The sequence below is a fragment of the Bufo gargarizans genome, chromosome 2 (assembly GCF_014858855.1).
Source record: "Bufo gargarizans isolate SCDJY-AF-19 chromosome 2, ASM1485885v1, whole genome shotgun sequence".
NCBI classification, from domain to species: Eukaryota; Metazoa; Chordata; class Amphibia; order Anura; family Bufonidae; genus Bufo; species Bufo gargarizans.
This window is the reverse complement of record NC_058081.1, coordinates 673,729,102-673,754,663: the sequence shown is the minus strand read 5'-3', so window position 1 is coordinate 673,754,663 and position 25,562 is coordinate 673,729,102. Positions and strand designations below refer to the sequence as shown.

At 45.3% G+C, this 25,562-nt stretch overlaps 1 protein-coding gene across 3 annotated transcripts in view; it reads left to right on the top strand.

Moving 5' to 3' along the window:
- USP28 (ubiquitin specific peptidase 28) overlaps positions 1-8,502 on the top strand; it is an 85,725-nt gene extending 77,223 nt beyond the window's left edge. For all 3 annotated transcript variants that reach the window (XM_044282282.1, XM_044282281.1, XM_044282280.1), the window contains 3 exons: positions 59-182; positions 2,048-2,243; positions 6,904-8,502. In XM_044282282.1, coding sequence (XP_044138217.1) covers positions 59-182; positions 2,048-2,243; positions 6,904-7,079 — 496 coding nt within the window. In that variant the 3' untranslated portion in view covers positions 7,080-8,502. The remainder of the gene's footprint in view (positions 1-58; positions 183-2,047; positions 2,244-6,903) is intronic.
- Positions 8,503-25,562: the final 17,060 nt, after the last annotated feature.

Sequence of the window (25,562 nt, the reverse complement as noted above, 5' to 3'; positions counted from 1 at the left end):
GTGATAAATATATACTGGTCAGATCAGAGCTGCAGTAACAATCTCTTATTTTTGTCAGATGTCAGGAAGCCCTCACGTACCTGGTATATGCCTATCAAAGTAATAGCGCCCTTCTCAGCATAGGAGCCAAACGCGGGGTGGAAGAAAAACTGCTTGAGCTGTACAGACGGAAGTGCCTACTGGTATGTATTAGGGTATTCCTTACATAATTTTGTCTTGCACTCCTGAAATGAGCTAAGAAACTTAGAGGTTATCTCATCGGAGACCTCTGCAGCGTTCAGATGTATGTCCATCCATGTATTACAGAGCAGCTCTCCATTCCGGCTCATACAGTGTTGTCCTGAGCAGGCTTCTCTCATCTATGATGTCCACATGGCTTATGGGCAGGTGTTATGTTTGTATGACAAGCCTTTTAAGGGTTTCTCTACGTTTCCATTCACATGGCCAAAAGGTCTACCATGTACATGTATAAATGCAGTACCTGGAATGTCCCGACCTGTAAGTTACCCATTATCTGTTCAGTATCGGATGACCTGCTTGTCATCATTCACATCAGTTTATTCATCTGTTGATCTTCAATGCATTAAACATAAATTAGAAGGGATTCATTTATAGTAGAGTTGTCACGATGCCAAAATTTTTATTTGATTTCGCTAGCATAAAAAAGTATTGCAATACTCGATACCACACTGCGCCACCAACCTTTTAATACAAATACAGCTGAGGGATAACTGCCGCGGATCTCAGCGCCTTGTCATAGAGGTCGGGTGCCGGCAGCAGAATCGCATAGCCACCTGTATTTGTATTCAACATTAGTTATCCTCATTGATGGCTCAGTGGCCAAAGTCCCTCCCCTCCTCCGCCCCTCTCTCCGCTCATTGGTGGCAGTGGCACAGTGGGGCGAGACTCCCTCCTTCTCCACTGTGCTGCTGAGGAGAACATGGAGCCTGCTGAGAGCAGCGCGCGCCATGTTCTCTGATACTAGGCTGCGCAGTAGCGGTAAAAGGCAAATCCCGGTATCGAAACGATCCGGGTACAAAAGTATCGATTTGGGTATCGATAATTCGATACCCAGTGCAACCCTAATTTGAAGACACATTTTAAATCCAAAAAACAAGTATGAATAGAGTCTTAAAGTGGACCTTTCATGTCTTCATAGTTTAACTGGACTCGTAGCTTTTCTAGCTTCCCCCATTCAGCCAAGTACAAAGAACCTCATAGAAAGATATTTTATATCTCCTGGTAAGTTGCAGTATCTAGGATTTGGTTTTAGCCCTAGGATAGTGTCAGCCATGCTTTTATTTAATACTGTAACATCTGCTGTCGCTGGATGGTGACCCCTGCTCTCTCATTCTAGGAGAGAATACAATTTCCCCCATAGGCAGATTGAAAGGGTTGTTATTTTTAACAATGAGGGATGGGCGTCATTTGGGAAGAGGGCTTTTGTGGTCAGACGAGATTTAGGATACTCTCCCTTGGCCTAAGGAAATGGAAATTAAAAGGCATCCCTGAAACTGCTTTGCTCAAGTTTTGTGCATGTGCCTACAATGGTGTGTGCATACTGTCATGTACAAACCCAGCAGAACATAGGATCTACAGGTCCGAATTTTCCCCATCCCGTCTATTTTGTATCAGATCGCCCTCTCCGTCTGCTTGTGTGTCATCTTAATGGCATAAATTGTTAATAACTGAGAATAGTAAGGGTGAGCTCACATCACTGCTATATATTTTCGTTGTTCTGCTCCATTAGTGCTGAATACAGTGCAGTCCGTTAAGTTTCCTTTCGGAATATATCTTTTATTTTTATTTTTTTATAAGCAGATGAGAGGTAATCTACAACAGAAGCCCCAAACAGAGCTTCCAACACAGATCTGAAAAAGCCATTACTTGTAATATGCAATGATTCTACAGGATGAGACAGGCAGCATTTCTCCAGCTTACCTTTGCCGCCCCAGGCACATGCCTCTGTAGCTTGCATTCTTTTTTACGATACTTGTCTTTGGTTAACAAGCTCTCTTGCCACATTTTTTTCCCTTCTTTATAAAAGGACTTAAATGATATGGCTGCCAGGATGTTTGAGAGTCGTGTAGAAGAGCAGATCTCTGAAGGAATCTGCATCATGAATGACCTGATCATCCCTTGCATGCATCTCATCTTCAACAACAAGATCTCAGAGGAAGACCTGGGCGCTATCGAGGAAATGCGGAGTCGTTGGTGCTCATACCTTGGCCAAGATATAGATGGTGAGTCCCGAGTGCTCTTATATGTGACCATCAGAGAAATATTTACATTTAAAGGGCAACCGTCAGCAGATTTGTACATATGAAACGGACTGACCTGTTACATGTGCACTTGGCAGCTAAAAGCATCTGTGTTAGTCCCATATTCATATGTGTCCACATTGCTGAGAAAATGAAGCTTTAATATATGCAAATGTGCCTCTAGGGCAACGGGGGCATTGCCATTACACCAAGAGGCTCAGCTCTCTCTGCAACTGCTGCGTCCTCTGCACTTTGACAGGGCCAGACAGTGAAAACATGAACTCACCTGCTTGACCCAGTCAATCAAAGTGCAGAGGGCATGTCAATTGCAAAGAGAGAGGAGCTTCTAGGTGTAACAGCAACGTCCCCGTTGCTCCTAGAGGCTCATTTGCATATAATAAAACATAATTTTTCTCAGCAATACGGACACATATGAACATGGAACCAACACAGATGCCTTCAGCTGCCAAGCGCACATGTAACAGGTCAGCCAGTGTCATAGGTACAAATCTGCTGACAGATGCCATTTGAGTTTATAAAGTGGGTCTAAAGTTCACATGCATTAAAGGGGTTGTCCGGGTGCAGAGATGAACCCGGACATATGCCTTCTTCCCCCACTCAGCCCCTCTGACATGGGACATGTGCAGGGCAAGGGCTGTTTGTTCACATTTTTACACTGCTAGGCGGAGGCTTCCGCCTAGCAGTGTTGCTGGTGATGTCACCGGCTCTGATGGGCGTGCTTTAGCGATCCCCCAAACCATTTTACAGGCTAGCGCCCGCTAAAGCCCTCCCATTGATGCCGGTGATGTCACCGGGCTCACTGCTAGGTGGAAGCCTCCACCTAGCTTACCCATGGAGAGGACGGTACGCCAGGGGAAAAAGGGGATATGTCCGGGTTCACCTCTGAACCCGATAACCCCTTTTAAAGGGGTTGTCTCACATGTAGAGGAAGTTAATACAAGCCACTTACTAATGTATTGTTATTGTGCATATTGCTTGCTTTGCTGACTGGATTCATTTTTCCTTCACATTATACACTGCTCGTTTCCATGGTTACAGACCACCCTGTAATCCATCAGCGGTGGCCGTGCTTGCACACTATAGGAAAAAGCGTCAGCCTCTCTGGTGGCCGGGACCATGGGAGCGCACATAGGCTAGTTCTTTTTCCTATATTGTGCAAGCACGACCACCACTGATGGCTTGCAGGGTGGTCTGTAACCATGGAAACAATCAGTGTATGGTGAAAAAATTATATGGTTGTCACTCCCCATCCTTTTAGAATTAAACATTTACACTTTACTGGTCTGAGCATGCAGGTTTATGGTGGAGTCGTGTGAATCACCGGCTATATGGTGTGTCTGACCAGTATAACACATTATCCAGTGCAGGTATAAATGGCCGCCCCTTGCCATTTGACAGCTCAGGATTCTGCTCCCTCCAATTTGCTTGTCACTCTGAATGCTCCAGGCTGATATTAATGCAGAGACCCTCGTCACGTCCCCCGCCACCTACTCATTAGTATTCCCTCAGTGCTCTAAGGTCACTTAAGGTTTTGAACGACTGATCCAAGAACCACTTGGTGAGTGAAACCCTGGAAGGTTGTAAGACTGTCAGTCATTCCGACCGGCATAACCAGGAGATGTGTGTTCATCATCCCCTAATGGGCTTTTTTTGGCTTCTTTAGTTTGCTATGTGATTATTACAATCAATTTGTCTGGTTTTGTCCTTAACATTTGAAGAATGTATGTATATACTAAGAATATAATTGTGGCCATTAGCAATTAGCAAGAATATTGTATGGACATATGCTTCAAATTGTCCAAAACAGGATGATGACTATCTCTGCCCGAGCCAATACTAAGGTAGTAGAAGATGTGACCCACACACAGCGGTGCAGTCACATTAGGAAAGCCCCCTGTGACAGCTGGATCCTATTAGTCACATCACCGCTGTATTTAGGGTATTGTGTGACTGTGATCTTTGCAGGACATCTACTTTGTGAGAGGATCCCGGAGTCAGATATGACGCCATCCTCCCACACTTGGCCTATCCCATTGTATGAGCTTTGTCCCTATTCCATAACCCAGCGTGCTAACTCTGAAGTAAGGCTACTTTCACACTCGCGTCTGGTGCGGATCCGTCATGGATCTGCACAGACGGATCCGTTCAGATAATACAACCGTCTGTATCCGCTCAGAACGGATCCGTTTGGATTATCTTTAACATAGCCAAGACGGATCCGTCTTGAACACCATTGAAAGTCAATGGGGGGCGGATCAGTTTTCTATTGTGCCAGATTGTGTCCTAGAAAACTGTTCCGACCCAATTGACTTACATTGTGCGTCAGGAAGGATCCGTTTGGCTCCGTTTCGTCAAGCAGTGTTTTTGTGTCCACCTCCAAAGCGGAATGGAGGCAGAACGGAGGCAAACTGATGCATTCTGAGCGGATCCTTTTCTATTCAGAATGCATTAGGGCAAAACTGAACCGCTTGTGGGAGCCCTGAACAGATCTCACAAATGGAAACCAAAACGCCAGTGTGAAAGTAGCCTTACCCATACACCTTCAATAGCTCGTATCTGATTGGTCAATCAGCTCCCCATACACACTTCGTGCAATCGATCCTCAATCGTGTACGTGTTTTGAGTGGGGAGAGAAGACAGACGCCATCAGACACCTGGCAGTGACTTGTCTTCTTCTCCCCCTGACATGTGAAGCTCCTCAAACACATCTGGTTATGGGCCAGTCCTGTCGAAAAATGACGATGGTCATAATTAAGAAACAAGTCGACCCTTTGCCGGCGTCACTCGTGGATCTGTCATTTTAATGGATGCTAATAAATAGCCCTTTCGGCAGCTATACCGGCGCTGGACATTTTTCTCTCCGTGTTCAGCAGTTAAAACTGGACAGACTTTAATTCATGAATATTTTAATACAGACACAAAGGACTATCCTCCTTGTATCTTAGAGCTAAATCTTGAAGTGACTGTCCAGGAGATAACCTGGTAATAGACGGTCTCCTGTATGATCACTTGTTAAAATCTAAGAAACCAGCGTACAAAAAAGGAGCGAGCCGGCGGAGACAAAACTTTGACCTTTGCTTGTTTGACTTTCACGCGGCTTTACCCCCTCTCCACCATTCGCCCCCTTTTTGGAGCTGCACGAGCAGTTGACGCAGTAATAACCCGTGTCACTTTTAACATCCCTGCATATTTATTGACTGACGGCCCCCACTCCTCTCTTCCTAAGGAAGATTAAAGCATAACGATTTCAGTTTATGGCACATTAGAATACACATTGTCCCTCCAAGCCCGTGCGAAGCGAGATTAATGGGCTGTCAGAAATCTGTCTCTGCCGGCAATGAATTCCAGACATAAGAGTCTCAGGCACGCCGGGTAGGATACAAATTAGCACTGAGCAGTACTTATTAGACAGTGAAGAATTCGTATGTATTATTTTATTGTCGCACTATGCCAGCCACATCCTCGGCACCCGCGCACAATCCACCCGGGTACACCTGCATGTTTATGGACCAGCACCGCAGCTAAATCATTTTTTAAGTGGAAATTTGTTTTGTTAGAACAAACTGCATCTCACAATTGCCATGTGGACCCAGAGCGAAGACAAACTAGTCATTCCTTCCTGTCCAAGGTCCAATTTGGCTCTATGTAGAATATGACCGGTGGCGCTGTAGTCCAGGTACCTGCACATTTCATGCAGTGAGGCTGCTGGCTTTACTATGTCCAATCAACATCAGAACTTGAGGTCATTTTTAAGATGAAATAAACCCAAACTGGACCTGTCCATTTTGGACTGTGACCTTAAAGGGATAATCCACTATTTCTTTGGTTTTTACTCAGCTCCCTTAACATGTTTGACCTTGTACAATACTCCCCCAGTCCCTGCCAATGACTGGCCTCAGTAGTGACGTATCCCCAAGCGGCATGTCGCATGCGTCGCCATTGTAGACAATGTTATCAGCCCCCTGTTAGTGAAGTGGGAAGAAGGGGGTCTACAGCAAAAGCAGCTGAGCTTGGAATGGGATGACATCCCACACGGGCTGCACACGAGGACTGTGACGTTTTTTATTTTTTTCCTAGAAGTGGTTTGATCCTTTAGCTCTTGTCAACCTCTTTATTTGAGGGTGTGCACCTTAAAGGGTACTTGTCTCTAGAAAGTGTCGCTATAGGATGTCTGAATGGACGAAGAGTTGATTGGTACAGTTGTACCCTACTACTCATCCCAAAATGCCTGCCATAAGGGGATCAGGTGCTGCCTTCCTGCAGTGAATGAGTCACCATAATAGAGTAAAGCCTCCTGCACCCGACCAAATCTCGGATCCGCAAGATACGGATGCGGTCTGTGTGCATCCTGCACTTTTCGTGGGCCCCATTGTAGAAATGTCTACTCTTGTCTACAATGGACAAGAATAGGACATGTTCTAGAATTTGCGTCACGACGTCACATATGTGGACAGCGCACGGATGACATCTGTGTGGTGTCCACATTTTGTGCGGATCCGTTCATTAAAAATATGGTCCCGTGCATGAGGCCTAAATGTGTGTAATGTTAATGACGCTCGTTTTGGAATCCTCTGTCGTGGTCATGACTATAACTATGTCCATTTCTCTTCTGATGTGACAGATAATCTACAGCAGAAGCTCGGGCAGTTTCTTCCGCGGCTTCTGGACTGTTCCAGCGACGTCATCGTGTTAAAGGAGCCGCCGAAAATCCGACCTCACTCCCCATATGACCTGTGCAATCGCTTTGCAGCCATCATGGAGGCCATACACGGGGCGTCCACAGTTAGGGTGACCTAGGAACCGCAACATCATCAAACAGACCACCTCTACAAGCTGACAGACATGGTCACCTCTACCACAGCGCCCTGTCCCTGTGTTATACACAGAGCGGCCATAGGAAGAAACCACTGACTCTTTATGCGGGTTCCTCGCCGGTGGCCGAGGAAGAGTTGGGAATAAATGATTTCTGGACTGTACGAGAAGCCTGTATGTATTGTCACCTCTGCCTGGAAGACGCGAATGCTCCACAGCCTGCGAGTAAGAATTAACCCAGGGATGCTCAAACTACAACTCCCACCATGCGCTGCTGTAGGCTGTCAGGGCATCCTGGGAGTTGTAGTTTTGCAACATCTGGAGGGCTGCAGGTTGGGGTCCTTCAATTAACCTGTTTAGTGCCACACTGGACTTGTAGGCGTTAGTGTTCATATTGTCTGCTGTCTGTAGGAGCTCCAGCAGAAATTAGATGGCATTCTGCACTTTTTAGTATTATTTTTCTCTCTAATTGTCCATTTGTTGCCTTATAATGTCCATAACGACGGGCACCGTTATTGAGAAGCAGGTCAGTAAACATGATAGGAGATTCGAGGGACGATGCCGTGTGCCTATATAGGGGGTCTCTATAGACGTCTGTGTACGGACAAGGATACGTCTCCCCCCAGCTCCTGATATCAAGTCTGCTCACATTATTTGTGGACTTGATGTACGGACGTGAGTTGATGCCGCGAAGCCATAGCTCCACTGGAGGGCATTACCGAGGAGTCCTGGCTTTTGACAGATAAAGAAGAGCTCACAGGCGAGTGCACCTTTCAGATTGCTTTGCTTTAAATAAATCCAACATCCATATCTCTTGCCAAGTAGCTGACAGAAGCTGACTGGGTAATCGAGAATTTTTAGCCTGTGGGTGTGGGTTCTTCTCAACAATCACACAAGCAGCTGCACAATTCCATTTCAGCAGGATCGAGCGGGTGGAAGGAAAGACTAGTGTAAGGCGCCAAACCCCATTGGGATCTGGCAAGTAAGGGCTCTTGGCTCTCTTATCCTGGAAACTGAAAGAACAAGAGAATATCAGGGAAATTTTAAACTGGCATCTGAACAATGTTCACCCATTACCGGGGGCAAAAAATAAAACCGGGACTTTTTCTGTGCCTTTAATTGCTCCTTCCATTTCTGTTTTTAGAGACGTGGCTTCCTTTTCCATTAAATATGTAAACCAGTATTGATGTGCCTGGAAAAAAAAGAGCTCATGTGTCATTGCCAATGTTGCTGCCAGCTGTGCCAAAACCCATTGTGAAATGCGCACGTGTGAGCTGCATGCCACTCTTCCTCTGTTACTCCAGATACGGGTGACTTTTTCTCCTGACTTTTGTGTGACATTTTTACATTTAGCAATAAGTGCAGTCCTTTATTGTGTTTTTTATGTGCAATAAAATATTAGTTTTTATGTTAGTGTTTGGTATGTGCCGCAAAATCTGTCTCTTATATCGGTTTATATCTCTCTCCTATCTGTATCTCACGTATTGATCTCTCTCCCTGTACTCTTCTCTCTCTGTCTCCACTTCTCTCTCTCCCCCTTCTCTGTCTCATTCTCTGCCCCCCCCTTCTCTGTCTCATTCTCTGCCCCCCCCCCCCCTTCTCTGTCTCATTCTCTGCCCCCCCCCCCTTCTCTGTCTCATTCTCTGCCCCCCCTTCTCTGTCTCATTCTCTGCCCCCCACTCTCTCCCCCCCCCCCCCCACTCTCCCCCCTCCTCCCTGGCAATTCTTCCCAGGAAAGTGGTATCTAGTGCCATCTATTTGGGGTAGCTTCCCTATATGTTATTGCCCAACCCATAGTCATGTTGAAAGGCCTGATAAAGGAAATCCATCAAACCAGAATCTTCTACATGAGGATAAGAGATCCATCCGCAGACAGCTTTTTTTTTTTTTTTTTTTGGGGGGGGGGGGGTTGTCCTGTCTCTCCTCAGTGCAGAAGAAGGTATTTGGTTGGATAGGTGAGAGGACTTTGGGGACATAATGGTTCTGCTTGTGGAGACTGTGAAGATGGTCTATAGAGTTTTATAGGATAGGCAATGCTTCCTGGGAAAGAACATTATACAAGAGTAGCTCTTCTCCAGGGATAAAGAAGGCTATCCTGTCGCAGGTTCAGACGTAGTGTCGCTACCCCCCAGTGAGACAGGTTTAGCTATCCATTTACAGATGTAGCAGGGGTAACGCCCAAATTCTTAACTCAAATTTCTTAACTCGTCGCGTTATCTTGAAACAAAAGCCATTGAAAAGCAACTGAAGGTGTTTGCGTAACGCATTTGGTTTAGAGAACACGTCTCATAAAGCATGAGTGTTAACTCTACTACATCTGTATTTGAGGCCCTAAGTATATTGGGACATTCCATTCCATGTTTTTTTATATTACAGCCACTTCATCACAGTTATGGGAAATTTTCTATTTGATCTAATATATGTAAGTTGTAGAGATTTTAAGTATGGACTTAGGAGCTGCATTTACATAGAGGCGGTGGATGCCACCGATAATTAGAGCTCATCCTACAAATCTTCTGACATACTGCGCCGTTCTTCGCATTATTTTATACATGGCATTAATGCCGGTCTGCAGTTCGTTCAGAATTTGACCACGGCAGGAAAAAGGTTTTTTTTTTTTTTCTCTTCTGTTTCTTTTTATCCTAATAAATATTTGACAGAAAAATAATACGGCTGTGTGTATACCCCTGTAAAACTGCAAGGAATTGATGCATATGCCCCACAGCTGCCTCCATTATCGACTGATGGACCAAAAAGCGTATGTGTAGTCCTTCTGCCTGGCCAAACACTGGCTGTTTTATGCTGCTTTTAGCTGGCTTTGTGTGTGCCGCTCCACAGGTAAAATACAGCAGTCTGTATTCTGTACACGCCACATACAATTCATCCTTCTGTTGGAATGTCTACCTGGAAAGAATATGATCTGTTTTGTATGTACGTCTCTAACAGGCGGGTGTGGGGAAAATGCTGCAAAGTAAAAATGTTTAATGATGACCTTTCCTCAGGAAAGGATGGAGATGGCTGGGTGGGGGTGTGCCAGCAGAGAAAACTGGGTGCAACAGTAATGGCCTTGTTGCACCAAGAGGGTAATTTGCATAACATAAAAACACTTATTGAGAAACTACAAACATCATTAGAAACTGGTGACTAGCACAGATTTAGGAAGACAGATGGCGATTGCGGACAAGAATAGGACATGCTCTATATTTTTTGCGGGGCAGCGGATACCGACAGTACACGCATCTTTTGCGACCCATTGAAATGAATGGGTCCGCCTCCAAGGCACAAAATTGCGGAACAGATGCTGACTCATTCATACAGTCATGTGAATGAGCCCTAAGTATGCAATGCTGGGAGTTGTAGTTTTACAGCAGCTGGAGTGCTGAAGGTTGCTGCAATAGGTAATGGTCAAAGCTTTACCTACTCCTGACCTCGGCCCAGGGCATGTCTAGTAAACTCACCCATAGAAGTCAATGGGGTCCCCTCCTGTCCAGGGTAGCTGCTGTAAAGCGTGTCTCTAAATGCTGTTAAGAACCGTTCAAGCAAGATGGGTGCCCCCATAATCATGTTCAGGACATAGAATAAAAAAAAAATCTATGATCAGAAAATAAGAACAGATTAGATAATTTTTTTTAAAAAGGATATGTGCCGCTACATGGATTTAATTAGGCAACGCATTCCCTTAATATACTGTACTAACATGACTGGTACCTTTTAACATAGCGGAATCTGAATGGATCCCATGGTCCTCTGCTCCTATCAGGTCAGTGTTGCCATGGTAAATAATAGTAAAATGATGCATTTGGGTGGGGTTGACTTTTAACATTGAGATAAAGTCATATTTGGGTAATTTCAGCTTACGACCTGAATCCGTTAATTGTGTCCTGTTATGCTCAGTGATGACACTCAACATTTTTAATCAAACATGATTTTCTGGTAATCGCTTTGAAACTACAATTTTTACAGTTCCATTGTGATCTAAGATAATTTGGTTGATCTTATGAGGCCACCTAGTGGTGACAAATATACACAAGGCAGGGGAGCCAGGCCGGAGATGCCACCCAGCACCTTCAGGAGGAGTAAAATAATAATGACTTATGATGGTGGGTTCACACGTGGGTTTTTAATGGCGTTTTTCTGTAATTATATTTTTTTTGCTCCTGCAGTTTTTGATTTATTTATTTTTTTGCCAGCTCCAGATGTTGGCTGAGAATCTATGGGAAATACAGGACACATGATTTTTTTTTTATTTATTTTTTTTGCTGCTGGTGTTTTGTTTTATATATTTAATTTTTTCTGGCATTAGTTTAGAAATGCAGAATTCTGGAGTTTTTGCCGTCGTTGTATCTGCCCCTTTGCCAGCCAGAAATTGCACTCTGTACAAACTACTGCTGGATGTACTACAACTCTTAGGGTGCATTCACACGACCGTATAAATGGATCCGCATCTGTTCCGCAAATTTGCGGAACGGGTGCGGACCCATTCATTTTAATGGGGCTGCAAAAGATGCGGACAGCACACTGCGAGCTGTCCGCATCCGTTGTTCCATTCCATGTCCCCGCAAAAAAGATAGAGCATGTCCTATTCTTGTCTGCAATCGCGGACAAGCTCAGACATTCCCTATATAGTGCTGGCCATGTGCGGTCCGCAAATTGCGGAACGCACACGGCAGGTGTGTGAATGCACCCTTATTTTGCACTTGGTAAAAGAGCCTTTTATATTTCTGGCCTGATTCCGTCTAACCACCTTTTCACAGCACCAGGCCAAGGTCTGCGGGAGTACACCGTGACACACATCAGATCACGGCCACTACCACTCCCATCCTCAGGACCTCGGTATACCACGGATTTCACCCTTTGTAAAGCACAGGGCAAAATCTGCTGCAAAATGTGGACGTGGCTTTTTCTGCCACCAATTACGTCCCCCATGGAAGACATGACAAGTATAGCTTGGACTACTTAGACCTTCTGCGTATATGAGGCACTCTCCACTTGTTTTCCTCCCATAAGATGTCTCCACTGAAAATCGCTTTCATTCATGTGCACAGGGCTTGCAGAAATCCATGTGCTTGCCGCCAAAGCATCCACATTCAGATGTCACAAAATCTGCCGCTGCAGACACCTAGCTCACATTCCTATTTAATGTGTTTTTCATTGCCACCCTATGATGAAAATGTACATCGTGGGTGAAATCTGCTGCCACATCACAACATACATTTTTACCATGGAGATCCCATGCTTTTGGTTACTTAAAGGGGTATTCCAGTTTGCAACAGCAGCCATTAATAATTTCAGATGGTAGCAGTAGTTTTGTAATGTATTTTATTTAATTTCTTTACCTTTATTGCTTCTCTCTCCCATTCTGGACTGGTCCATGCAGCTCTTTCTTATTTCCTGTGATGTCCTGTCCATGGGTGGGGCAGTGATAGGGGAGTGTCTATATAACTAGTGGGGTGGGAGGAGCTATAAACTAGCTGAGTGATAGGGGAGTGTCTATAACTGGGTGGGAGGAGCTATAAACTAGCTGCGTGATAGGGGAGTGTCTATAACTGGGTGGGAGGAGCTATAAACTAGCTGCGTGATAGGGGAGTGTCTATAACTAACTGGGTGGGAGGAGCTATAAACTAGCTGAGTGTCTATAACTAGTGGGGTGGGAGGAGCTATAAACTAGCTGAGTGATAGGGGAGTGTCTATAACTAACTGGGTGGGAGGAGCTATTAACTGGGTGTTAGGGGCAGATATATGGGAGTGTATGTAACTAGTGGGGTAAGAGGAGCTATAAACTAGCTGGGCGTTGTTAGGCGGAGTGTCTATGTAAATAGCTAGATGGGAGGAGCTATAAACTAGTTAGGGCCAGTGATAGGGGAGAGTCTATGTAAATAGCTAGGTGGGAGGAGCTGTAACCTACCTGAGAATTGTTGGGGGGCGGTGCTGGAGCTGTGAGAGAGAAAGGAGAAGTGCATCATGGGTTTGGATGGATATAGCAACAGGAACATACAGGATTGTAACAAACCAGAGAGATTGGGTTTACATGGTTAATAGGGGTCAGGAGAGTCCAAATTGAAAAAGTATGTGGAAGATGTACATGAGGTAAGTACATGAGTATTCCTATTAAAAACCACAGTAATCCTGGAAAACCCCTTTAATATAAAGATATTATTATAGTCACATTGACCATTTTAGTAGCAGAATTGTACCCAGAGCTCAGTAAAAGCAGTTTTTCCGCGTTAAGTTATCTCCGTTTTTTTACCATTTATGACAAACTATAGAACCCCTTTAATTTCATACTTCGTGACCCTACCATGGTAAGGCAGCGCCTCCAACCACCGCAGTCATAAAGAGCCTTTAATATCCGTTCACACGAGTAGTGACTCAGTCCCGGCTTCTTCTACTTATAGACAGTCACAGCCAGAAGGAATTAACCAATCCTGCCAGTCAGAAGAAGACGTGTTTAATGGGAATGTTTATGTCCCTGCGCGGAGTTAAATCACTCGTGACAGCCGTATATTATAAAAATAATAATAGCTTTTTAGTTATCAAGCACCTTATGAGTAAAGAACCCCCAGGGAATAAAAGAAACCAAATTCAGCTATAAAAAAAGCAAAATGTGCTATTAAAGCCCAGCCTGTTAACGTATGCAAATTGAAACAATGCTCGGAGATTTATTTTGCTGTTATTTGAAATGAAATTGTGTGTATGTGCGAGGAGGCGACGTCTGCTGGAATCACGTTCCTAGGTTACTAAACAACTTGCCGCTAATACAGTCCCAATTCTTTTTCTCCATTCTTTCCAGTAATACAATTCAGCAGATAGGACGATGAGGTAGTAGTCTTGTGTATGGCTACCAGCCTCATCATGCCCTGTAATATCCTTTTACTCAGCCCTGGGGTCTATGCACACACCGGAGCCAGGCGCACAGACCTCAGTGTGGAAATCGGTTTGTTTGTTTTATGTTTTGATTTTTGGTATAGTGTAACTTAAAGGGGTTGTCCCATGAAACATACTCTACAGGTTTCAAACCAACACCTGGATCTGAATACTTTTGTAATTGCAAGGAATTAAAAATTTAGCATAGCCACCGAGTTATTCAATAAAAACACACACAGGGACAGAGACACACAGACAGACAGACACACAGGGACAGACACACACACACACACACACACACAGGGACGGACAGACAGACACACACACAGGGACAGACAGATGGACAGACAGACACACACACACACAAGGACAGACAGATGGACAGACAGACACACACACACACAGGGACAGACAGACACACACACACAAGGACAGACACACACAGGGACAGAGACACACAGACAGACAGACACACACACACACACACACAGGGACAGACACACACACACACACACACACAGGGACAGACACACACACAGGGACAGACGGACAGACAGACACACACACACACAGGGACGGACAGACAGACACACACACACACACACACAAGGACAGACACACACACACACAGGGACAGACACACACACACACACACACAGGGACAGACACACACACAGGGACAGACACACACACAGGGACAGACACACACACAGGGACAGACACACACACACACAGGGACAGACACACACACACACAGGGACAGACACACACACAGGGACAGACAGACACACACACACACACAAGGACAGACACACACACAGGGACAGACACACACACAGGGACAGAGACACACACACACAGGGACAGAGACACACACAGGGACAGACACACACAGGGACAGAGACACACACACACAGGGACAGAGACACACATAGAATAAATATAATCACATCACACATCACTGCTCCTGCCAGGCTTTAGCAGAGCGGGCACAGGACAGTGGATACAGGGCACGATATGTATGCGAGCACAGCTGAACGAGTGCAGGGCAGGAGCCGCATACACATCGCTCCTCCTGCCTGTGTCATACCCCTCCCCTAGGCATTTTGGGGGGCATTAAAGGTTGGATAACCCCTTCAACTCCTTGCTGCTGATGCTGGGTGTGCACATAGCCACCAATCATATTCCCCCCCCCCCCCCAGCACATCAGTCACCTCTAGGGGGTGAGATATGATTGGTGGCTATGTGCACACAGCATCAAGGAGTTGAAGGGGTTATCCATGCCCCCCAAAATGCCTAGGGGAGGGGTATGACACAGGCAGGAGGAGATGTGTATGCGGGCTTCTGCCCTGCACTCGTTCAGCTGTGCTCACATACATATTGTGCCCTGTATCCACTGTCCTGTGCCCGCTCTGCTAAAGCCTGACACAGCCCATCTATGCCCAGCTTTACCAAAGCAGACTGGCAGGAGCAGTGATGTGTGATGTGATCATATTTATTCTATGTATGTGTGTCTGTCCCTGTGTTACCATCACCATGCCCACAGTGTTCCTATGTCTTGACGCAGCTGCATCAGGATGTTCTGTGCGGGTGGAAGAAGAAGGAAGAGGAGGCAGCACTGCCAGCATGGAGTCCTGTGGGAGAGTGGGGGGTTTGGGGGCCCAATTCATATTCTTGCTATGGGGCCCAGTGATTTCTATGTACGCCCCTGGAAGGAAACATCGGTCTTGTGGCCAGACTTTGACTGAAGCAGCAAACAGGACTCCGTCCATTCCAGAGGTTTACATGTGGGGACTAGCGCGGGAAGGGCCAACCTGCTGCTCTCCAGCTGTTACAAAATTAGAACTCCCAGCATGCCCAGACTGCTTACAGCTATCAGCCTACAGCAGGGCATGGTGGGAATTGTAGTTTTACAACAGCTGGAGGGCCACAGGTTGGCGAGCCCTGCTGTAGCTCAATGAAGAAAGTGGTGGATCCAGGGAGACTGAACCGAGTGGCAGGTAGTGGGTCAGTATGCAGTGTACGGATAGACGGGAGATGGAAGGAATCCTGGACAAACCCCGGTCAATATCTACAGCAGTATATACTGCACATGCTGACTCCTAGAATGATTGTCGTCAGGAGTAAATAGTGAAGTACTGGAGAGCCAATAAAGTTCCCACACTGCGGAAAATCATTAAAGGAGATCTCTGACCCCGCACCTGCCTATCAGTCAAGATGAACCTATAAATGGGCACTGGTCTCCTGAGTAAAACGCTCTTTCGCCTATCCCAATTATTTCCCTCATTCCAGAGAAATTCTTGTTTTTCTGATACACAAATGAACTGCTCGGTGCAAAGAGGGTGTCACTGTTGCACCAAAAGCCACGTTTGTTATTACTTCCCATCCCTCACCTTTGAGTGACAAGGATAAAGAAATACAGCACCCCTTTGAAAATCCAGAAAGGGAAATGGGTGCACGCCCCAGTAGGAGCAATGTCCACTATAGCTCCTTATATACAGGTAGGTCCAAAAAATGAAAAAGTAGAGACAGCGCTGCGTTCTTTTAATCCATATAATGGCAATTCAAGTACATGCAACGTTTCGCTTACGCCTTAGGCTGAGTTCACACGGGGCGAGATTTCCGCGCGGGTGCAATGCGGGAGGTGAACGCATTGCACCCGCACTGAATCTGGACCCATTCATTTCTATGGGGCTGTGCACATGAGCAGTGATTTTCACGCATCACATCTGCAATGCTTGAAAATGGTAGCATGCTCTATATTGTGCGTTTTTAACGCAGGACAGGCCCCATAGAAGTGAATGGGGCTGAGTGAAAATCGCAAGCAAGTGCGGATGCGGTGCGATTTTCACGCATGGTTGCTAGGTGACAGTCTATTCACTGTATTATTTTCCCTTATAACATGGTTATAAGGGAAAATAATAGCATTCTGAATACAGAATGCTTAGTAGGTGGTCAATTGAGGGTTAAAAAATAAAATAAATTAACTCACCTTCTCCTCTTGATCGCGTAGTTCCCGGTCTCTTCTTTACTTCTTTAATGATGAACTACCGGCTAGGACCTGTGGTGACGTCAGATCACATGCTCTAATCTCAAGAGGAGAAGGCGAGTTAATTTTTTTATTTTTTTTAACCCTCAATTGATCACCTACTAAGCATTCTGTATTCAGAATGCTATTATTTTCCCGTATAACCATGTTATAAGGGAAATTAATAACATCTACACAACACCGAACCCAAACCTGAACTTCTGTGAAGACGTTCGGGTCTGGGTACCACAGTCAGATTTTTATCACGCGTGTGCAAAACACATTGCACCCGCGCAATAAAAATTGAACATCGGAACGCAATCGCTGTCAAAACTGACTGCAATTGCATACCTAATCGCGCGGGTTTGCGGCAATACACCGGGACGCATCCGGACCTAATCCGGACACGCCCGTGTGAACCCAGCCTTAGCCTTCATCAGTGATACACGAACCTCTATACCCACGTGGAGTGATGTCACAATCATGACACCGGAAGTGCATCCGGGTGTGTGGCGTGCCAGAACCGCAGGGGCTACACGGGAGGTGGCCGATGAGGGACCAATAATAATACAGTTCATACGTTTACTCACGGTTAGCAGAAAGCCTCCCTGGGCCGGCAGCACAGTGATGAGGAAGACAGCACGAAACCTTCCGGGGCACGCTCTGTGATAGAGGAGCACCAGCCTAGATGGAGATTGAGGTGCCCTTGATGGCAGTGGTGTTTAGGGTGCTTGTGGCGGCTGGGTCCCTTGGTGGTATTTGTCGTGACGCCAGTACCGTTAATGGTGGTACAACCAGTTGTAATTAAATTGAAGAATGAAGTAGACAGTGGTAGGATACAACTCATATGCGACATATACATCCAGACAGAATACAGTCTATTGTTCTTCAGAGGAGTCCTGTTGATCCACTGTTAATAGGTTTGGCTGGGTTTTAACTTAGCTTCAAGGTCCCTTTTAAACCAGTGTAATTTGGTGAGGTTGCCTGTAATACTTACTGGTATGCTTAGTCCTATGGTTTCTGTATCTTCCAAGCCCTTGAACAGGTAGCTGGTCTGTATTCTTCCATGTATGGTGAGGCTGCCTGTAGCTAGATTGTCCTCCACCATGTGCAAAGGTGCCCATTTAGCCTTAGGTAGTGGCTGTTATCACCGATGTCTCTCTTTAGCTTGGTCTTCTTCCAGGGACGCAAACACTATCCTCTGGTTGTAGGATCTAAGAGGATCACAGGAGGAAAACGCTCTCCTGCCCCTCATACCTTGGCTCTACCTCATTACTGCATCAGACTTCACCGGCTACTCTGTGGTGTGTGGTCTCAGCTTAACAACTGACTCTACTCCTCTCCTCCTTCCTTTTCAACCTAGGCCTGACCTAAGTATTTATATGGACTAAGTGCTATCCCCATCTAGTGGTGGGATGTATAAAATGCACCTAACCAGCCTATGAACAGGGATACAACAGATGATGTACTGCAGAATGACATGCAACGTGGTCACATTAATGTGGCAGTCTCCACGTGTTCTGAGTGGGACGCTGCAGGTTCACTAGGTGAGTATCAATAAATAGGGTTGAGAGAATCGGGTTCGGATACTTTTAAAAACCTTTGTTAATAACATGGGCTCCATCCTACTGTAAAATGTATGGTCTCCGCGGTGGTCTTTCCGAAGTTTCAGCAAATGTTACGAGACTTACTTCGTCTCGCCTCTATCACGTGTCACTTTGTTTATTCGCATCAATTACTGTACTAAATTATTATCTCGGACTCCTGTCGTTCGTGCAGATACCCAAAATATCGTTTCTGGGCAGCAGATCGCAGTATAGACAGGGCGATTGATTTAATGTGCTGCACAAAAAGTAATTTCCCAAGATAAACGAGCGCTCTGCTGGTTCATCGCGTAATCGGCGGCACATTTGCAGATTATCGGGAACGAGTGTTCATTGGCGATAATCTGCCCAACAATTGCGCTGTGTAAGTCCGCCATAACCATCAACCTCTATGAAGTGATACAGACTCCAAGCCAAGAAAGATTCCAGGACAACTGTCTAGTATGGCCTCCACCGTAATAACCATTGCTTGTTATTAGGCCTCATTTCCAAAGTATCCGTATCAGTATTTTATGTATCTAACCAAAAATCGCTTGTACATTTTTCCTATGGACAATATATATACTGACAAGGAATCAGGCCGCACAGCAATTCTTCTGTTTCACAGAACAGAATATCCGAGACAGAAAATGAAATGCATTTTCTGTCCGAATGACTGATTTATCAAGAACTGCTCCATAGTCCATCATAAAGAAAGTTTCTGCTAGACTGGTCTCTAATGCATCATCTATGGAAACTGATAGAATGCTGCCATCTGGTGGCCAAAGTGTGAAAAGCCGGTCACTGGTATTATTGTCCATTACTGTTTTTAAAGAATTGTCTGTTTTATTTTTTAATTATTTTAGTTTCTCATAAGTCAGAAAATGATTTCTCTACTTATATATAAGATGAACTAAAGATGTGAGTACAGACTTTATACATTTATATAGGGAGTCCCTATGGATCTGTTTTATGAACACGCTGTATGGTGGCACTACATTAGCACTATATTTTATGCCAGTTTGAGGTTGTGCAAGGTCATGCCCATCCCACTAAGCTCCATCTACTCTATCCAAAAATGATATAAAATGTTAAAAAACGTATTGCAAAAAATGGCACTCGTGTAAAAATGTGCAGATCTAGAAGAAAGTACTTTCTTGAGGTAGAGATTAATACCTCTATAATACGGCACGTGGTGTTGCATGCCACCTATTATTTCTCATCAGTTTAAATAAAAATCTGTAAGAAAACTCACGTGTGATGTAAAATCATGCATGTTTGGGCACCCCTGGTCAAAATTACCGTATTTTCCGCCCTATAAGACGCCCCTAGGTTTTTGAGGAGGAAAATAAGAAAAAAAATATTTTGAACCAAAAGGTGTGCTTTTAGTGGGTTTTGAACTAATGGTGTTATGGGGCATCTGTGGGTGACACTGTTATGGGGATCTGTGGATGACAGTGTTATGGGGATCTCTGGATGGCTCTTATTGGGGTCTCTGGATGGCACTGTTATGGGGATCTGTGGATGACACTGTTATGGGGGGATCTGTGGATGACACATATATAGCATCTTATGCTATGTGTCATCCACAGATCCCCTCCATGACAATGTCCCTGTAGTGTGAATGACACCCAATACAGGGGGCGGGGGTCGCATCTGGTTTTATAATGACAACGGGGCCCGTGCAGTGACTGTATTCTACTACACGGGCCCCGCTCACTGTATATACCGTAATCGTAATTGTAGGCATTGTTAATGTATACAAATTCTGGGTAATCAGCGCCTGTATTACGGTACTTACACTTGGTAGCAGAGAGGAGGGAGGAGGCAGGCCGGGAGGATGGGTGCTGGCAGCGTGAGTCACTACGTCATGCGCCCACGCCGCCTGCTTCATTCATAAAGTGGGTGGCACAGGCACGTGACGTAGTGACTCACGCTGCCAGAGCCCGACCTCCCGGCCTGCCTCCTCCCTCCTCCCAGAATTACCCAGAATTTGTATACATTAACAATTCCTACAATTACAGATACAATTACGGTATATACAGTGAGCGGGGCCCGTGTTGTAGAATACAGTCACTGCACGGGCCCCGCTGTCATTATAAAACCAGACGCCGGCCCCCAGCCCCTCCTCCCTCTCATTCCCTATCATTGAAAATTTGGCAAAATGCAGCATTCGCCCCATAAAACACACTGCTATTTTTTCCCCCACTTTTGGGGGGGGAGAAGTGCGTCTTATAGGGCGAAAAATATGGTACTGTTATTGTTAACAGTCAAGCAAGTTAAATATGAAATGGTCTCCAAAAGTCAAAAAGTTATAGATGACACTATCCCTTTGTATTTTAAGCAAAAAGCAATTTTTTATTTTCATCTTTTACATTTTCAAAACAACAAAAAAGGAAAAGGGTTTGATGCAAAACTTTGGGCACCCTGCATGGTTAGTACCAAGTAGCACCCCCTATGATAAATATCAGCTTGTAAGCGATTTTTGTAGTCTTTCAATTCTTGTTTGAGGGATTTTCATCCATTTTTCCTTGCGAAAATCTCCTAGTTCTGTGAGATTCTTGGGTTGTCTTGCATGCACTGCTCTTTTGAGGTTCAGATCAGGGGACTGTGAGGGCTAGTGTCAGACTGGGGTACCTAGGGCCCACCAGTAAAATTTATTTTGGGGCTCCACCGTACGGATACATTGAAATATAATAAATAATCTATCAAGTTTTTTATATAAACATAGGCTGATTGAGGTCCTGTACATTGAATGTAGTGCAGTGAGTCTACTGTGTTATGTGCCACTTGTGCAGGGGATGGGAGACTAGGGGCCCGCTGGGGGAGTCACCTGTACCCCTGTATGCCAGTCCGAGCCTGGTGAGGGCCATGATAAAACCTTCAGTTTTCCCCTTTTGAGGGAGTCTATTGTGGACTTTGAGGTGTGTTTAGGATCACTAACCATTTGTAGAAGTCATTCTCTTATCAACTTCAGCTTTTTCATAACATCAACAGGTGTTATGTTTGCTTCTGGAATTTGGTGGAATTTCATTGAATTAATTCTTCCCTCTACCCGTAAAATGTTCTCCATGCCATTGGCTGAAACAAAACGCCAAAGCATGATTGATCCACCCCTATGCTTAATGGTTGGAGAGGTGTTCTTTTTATGTAATTCTTTGCCCTTTTTTCTCCAAGCTTGTTGTGGCCTAAGAGATCTACTTTAACCTCATCAGTTTACAGGACTTGTTTCCAAAATACACGGGCTTGTTTAGATGTTCTTTTGCAAACTTCTGACACTAAATTTTGGAATGACCATTCCATAAAGCCATATTTGTGCACATGTTGCTGAAGAGAAGAACAATGTACCAATGCTCCAGAATCTGATAATTCTACCTGAAGGTCTATTGCAGTCAAGTGGGGGTTCCGATTTTCATTTCTATCTATCCTATGAGCTGCTGTCTATTATGTTTTTCTTGGCCTTCTAGACCTTCTTTTGACCTCCACTGTTCCTGTTAGCTGCCACTTCTTAAAGTGGTTATCCTGTGAATAATGTGAAAAATGAAAAGCCTTGCTTAACTATTCACGGTAACAGTAATTTTGACCAGGGGTGCCCAAACTTCATGCCACTGTATGTGAAGGTACAATATTGTATTAGGAATCCACAAGTGGATCCATACCTACTGTGTGCATGATTCTGTAACACCCCAGAGTGGTGTTACCACTTCTGCAGCTTGCTACTATCTTTATTGGTCTAACCTCATGTCATCTTGTGTATTTATTCCAGGTCCTATACACTGTGCATTCCTAATCTGTTTGCAACTGTTATGTTCATATAATGTGCCTGGTTCACCAGCAGGTGGCAGCAAATATGGCAGAGCTATCTTAGATAGAATGGAACCTTTCATTCCATTTTAACCCCCCTCTGGAGAGATATGGGCGAGTCCTACTTCCTGCAGGAAGGGTGGGGCAGTAGTTCCAGTTAGGTCCTGTCTAGCTTATCCCGTGCTAGGGGACAGGTGTGCAGGGTCACATCTCTGCTGGATGTGCCCAAGCCAGCCAGAGCACCCTCAGCTCTGCTGGCCATGGAGGCCAAAGCTTAGAGCCTTAGGAGCCAGGAGGAAAGTTCCCTGGCCTAATCTAGAGACAGACCATACAAAGAGTAGTGCAGCATACAAGAAGAAGAAAAGTTATACAGCCAGCCTGTCAGTACAGCAGAGCCAGAGAGAAACAGATGTAGCAGAGTCGAGTTTGCTTGCCAGTTTTAATGCTAAAGTCTGCTGGGACCAAGACAAAGCTTGAAGATTGTTTTGAGAACATTTATGCAAAGTAAAGCTGCTATTCAACTACAAACAAGGTCTGGACTCAAGTTATTCTATTATGCCTCAATTATTCCCCCTATTTTTTGCTTTGGAGCCAAGGTCTGGGGTCCGGCGGTATCCATGTGGAAGCACTGTGACATACATAAAGAGACATTTTAGGCCGCACTATACCACTCGGCATTCCTACATCTGGGACGCGCGTTCTATATATAGAAGGCCCTAGGGGAGGCGGCCGCTGCAATTCCCGTCCTGTGTGAACTAACCAGTTATAAGATAACTTACAGGGGGTCATTTACTAACCGTCGTTAGCATAGAATTGTAACACATCCCATTTTTGGGACTTTTTAAACATCTGTGCGACAATATTTGTGGCATGGGCCACAGTCAACACACACAGGAGTGTCTAGGGAGTGGTGGGCAAATTTATTAATTTTACATGGGAAAAAAGGCGCAAAAATTGCTGAAAAACGACGCTGGACAGGGGCTTGTGTAGATTTTCTGGCAGGCACAAGGACTACAACAAAGATGCGCCTAATTTATGATGAGGTGCAAGTCCCGTCATATCCGAGGCGCATCTTGCGGCAGCAACAACGGTGTATAAGAGACAAAAAAGACATGACAGTCTTAATAAATGACCCCCAGAATTCTTCAGTTTTTTGCAGCAATTCAGAGTAACAGGCGGGGGAGGGGAGGTGACGGATGAGAGTAGTAGTAGCAGGACTCAAGTTCTGTGCTGTACAATAGTGGAGCTAGGCGCCTCCTAGGGCTGAGGAAAAGAGTAACATTTGCCACAATATTTCTTTGTGGCCGCCTCTCGCATGTTTGCCGCGCTGCTGCCGGCATTGGCACGCCTGCGCTAGCAACAGCACGGATCCGGCAGGCCGGTCACCCTCCGGAGAAGGCTGCCGCTAGTGTGAAAGTAGCCATAGATGTATCAGAAAAATACAGATCCCATTCCATCCATCAACCAGGGCTCTCTGTCTTACCACTCGGCATCATGGGAAATGTAGTCCCCGAGCTGCCAAAAGTCCCTCGCATCGCTTTATCTTTTCACCTTAAAATGTGACTTGCCCCTTTGTATGATGAGAGAGGATCTGGCCGCCATTCGTGCAGGATGGCTTGTGTGGCAGATTTCCCATCTGTCTGCTCAGAAACACAAAGGCGGTATAAATGGGAGCTCTCGGAAATTCATCTTTATAGGGGATTAGCGCTGTAAGCCTCCACTCATCCATCCTCATTGTTAGGCAGGAGGATATTAGGAATGCAGGAAACATTGCCAGTTATAAATCGATTGCTATTCTGCGCCACTCGCCTCCTGCATGTGAGGGGATGCAGGCGGTGGGTTTGATGGGGGCACATAAGAGACAATACAGGCGATCATATAAAATGTCCCTGCCACGGGTAGAATCCAGGGAGTAGCATTTAGTAAATTGAAGTATCCGGAGTGGACTTCGATCCGAATTTCAGGGAAAATTTGATTTGCCCCGAGGCTGAATTTCCTCGTGCTTCGAGGTAACAAATCAATTTTCCCTGAAATGGCAGTAAAAAAAAATACATACTGATTGATTGAAGATCCCAAACGCGGTGACGTATGATGTCACTAGGCCGGCCAGCGTGATGACATCATCACACATCTCGCAAGATGTTCAATCAAGATGGCTGCAGAAGCCTCTTCATGCTCAAACGGATGAGGTGAGTATTATTTTATTTTTTTTAACCCCTAAAAGCCTCTCACCGCCTATTAGGCCTCATGCACACAAACGTATTTTGTTTCCGTGTCCATTCTGTTTTTTTTGTTGGATAGGATGCAGACCCATTCATTTCAATGGGTCCGCAAAAAATGCAGACAGCACACCGTGTGCTATCCGCATCTGTATGTCCGTTCCGTTGCCTCGCAAAAAAATATATAACATGTCCTATTCTTGTCTGTTTTAGGCATTGCTACAATGGATCCGCAAAAAAACGGATGGCATACGGATGCACGGACACCACCTGCACTCTCGGCATGTACAGGGGGAGAGCGCCCGGTGCGTAGAGCTGTCCGGAAATAAAGGGCCACATAACTTGGGGGGTGGGGGCTGTGTGTGCTGCACTGTCAGGGATCCCCCAGTACCCAGCTCTGGAGCTAATGATCTCTCCTGCTCGCTGCAGTCTCTTTGTGAGTGGCGGTGAGAGGTGAGAGGCCACATCCACCCCTCTGTCATCCCGAGCTGGGGAAACAATAGTGCAAATTCCCTGCCCCCCCATTACTCTGACTATATCTGTACACTCCGGCCATGACATTAGAGAGAGCTAGGGAGGGGGGTACAGGGGATGTATTATAGAGATGGAGGGGGATACAGGCAATGTATGATCATAACATAGAGAGGTAGGGGGTATGCGATATACTGTAGACAGGGATATATGGTATATTATAGAGAGGGAGAGAGATACAGGAATATATTATAGAGAGGGAGGGTTATACAGGGATATATTATAGACAGGGAGGGGGATACACGGATATATGATATATTATAGAAAGGGAGGGGGGATCAAGTTATATATTATAGAGAGGGAGTGGATACAGGGATATATGATATACTGTAGAGAAGGAGGGGGTACAGGGATATATGATATACTGTAGAGAAGGAGGGGGTATATAACAGAAAGTATATATAATATACTATGGGAAAGGAGGGAGGTATATAATATA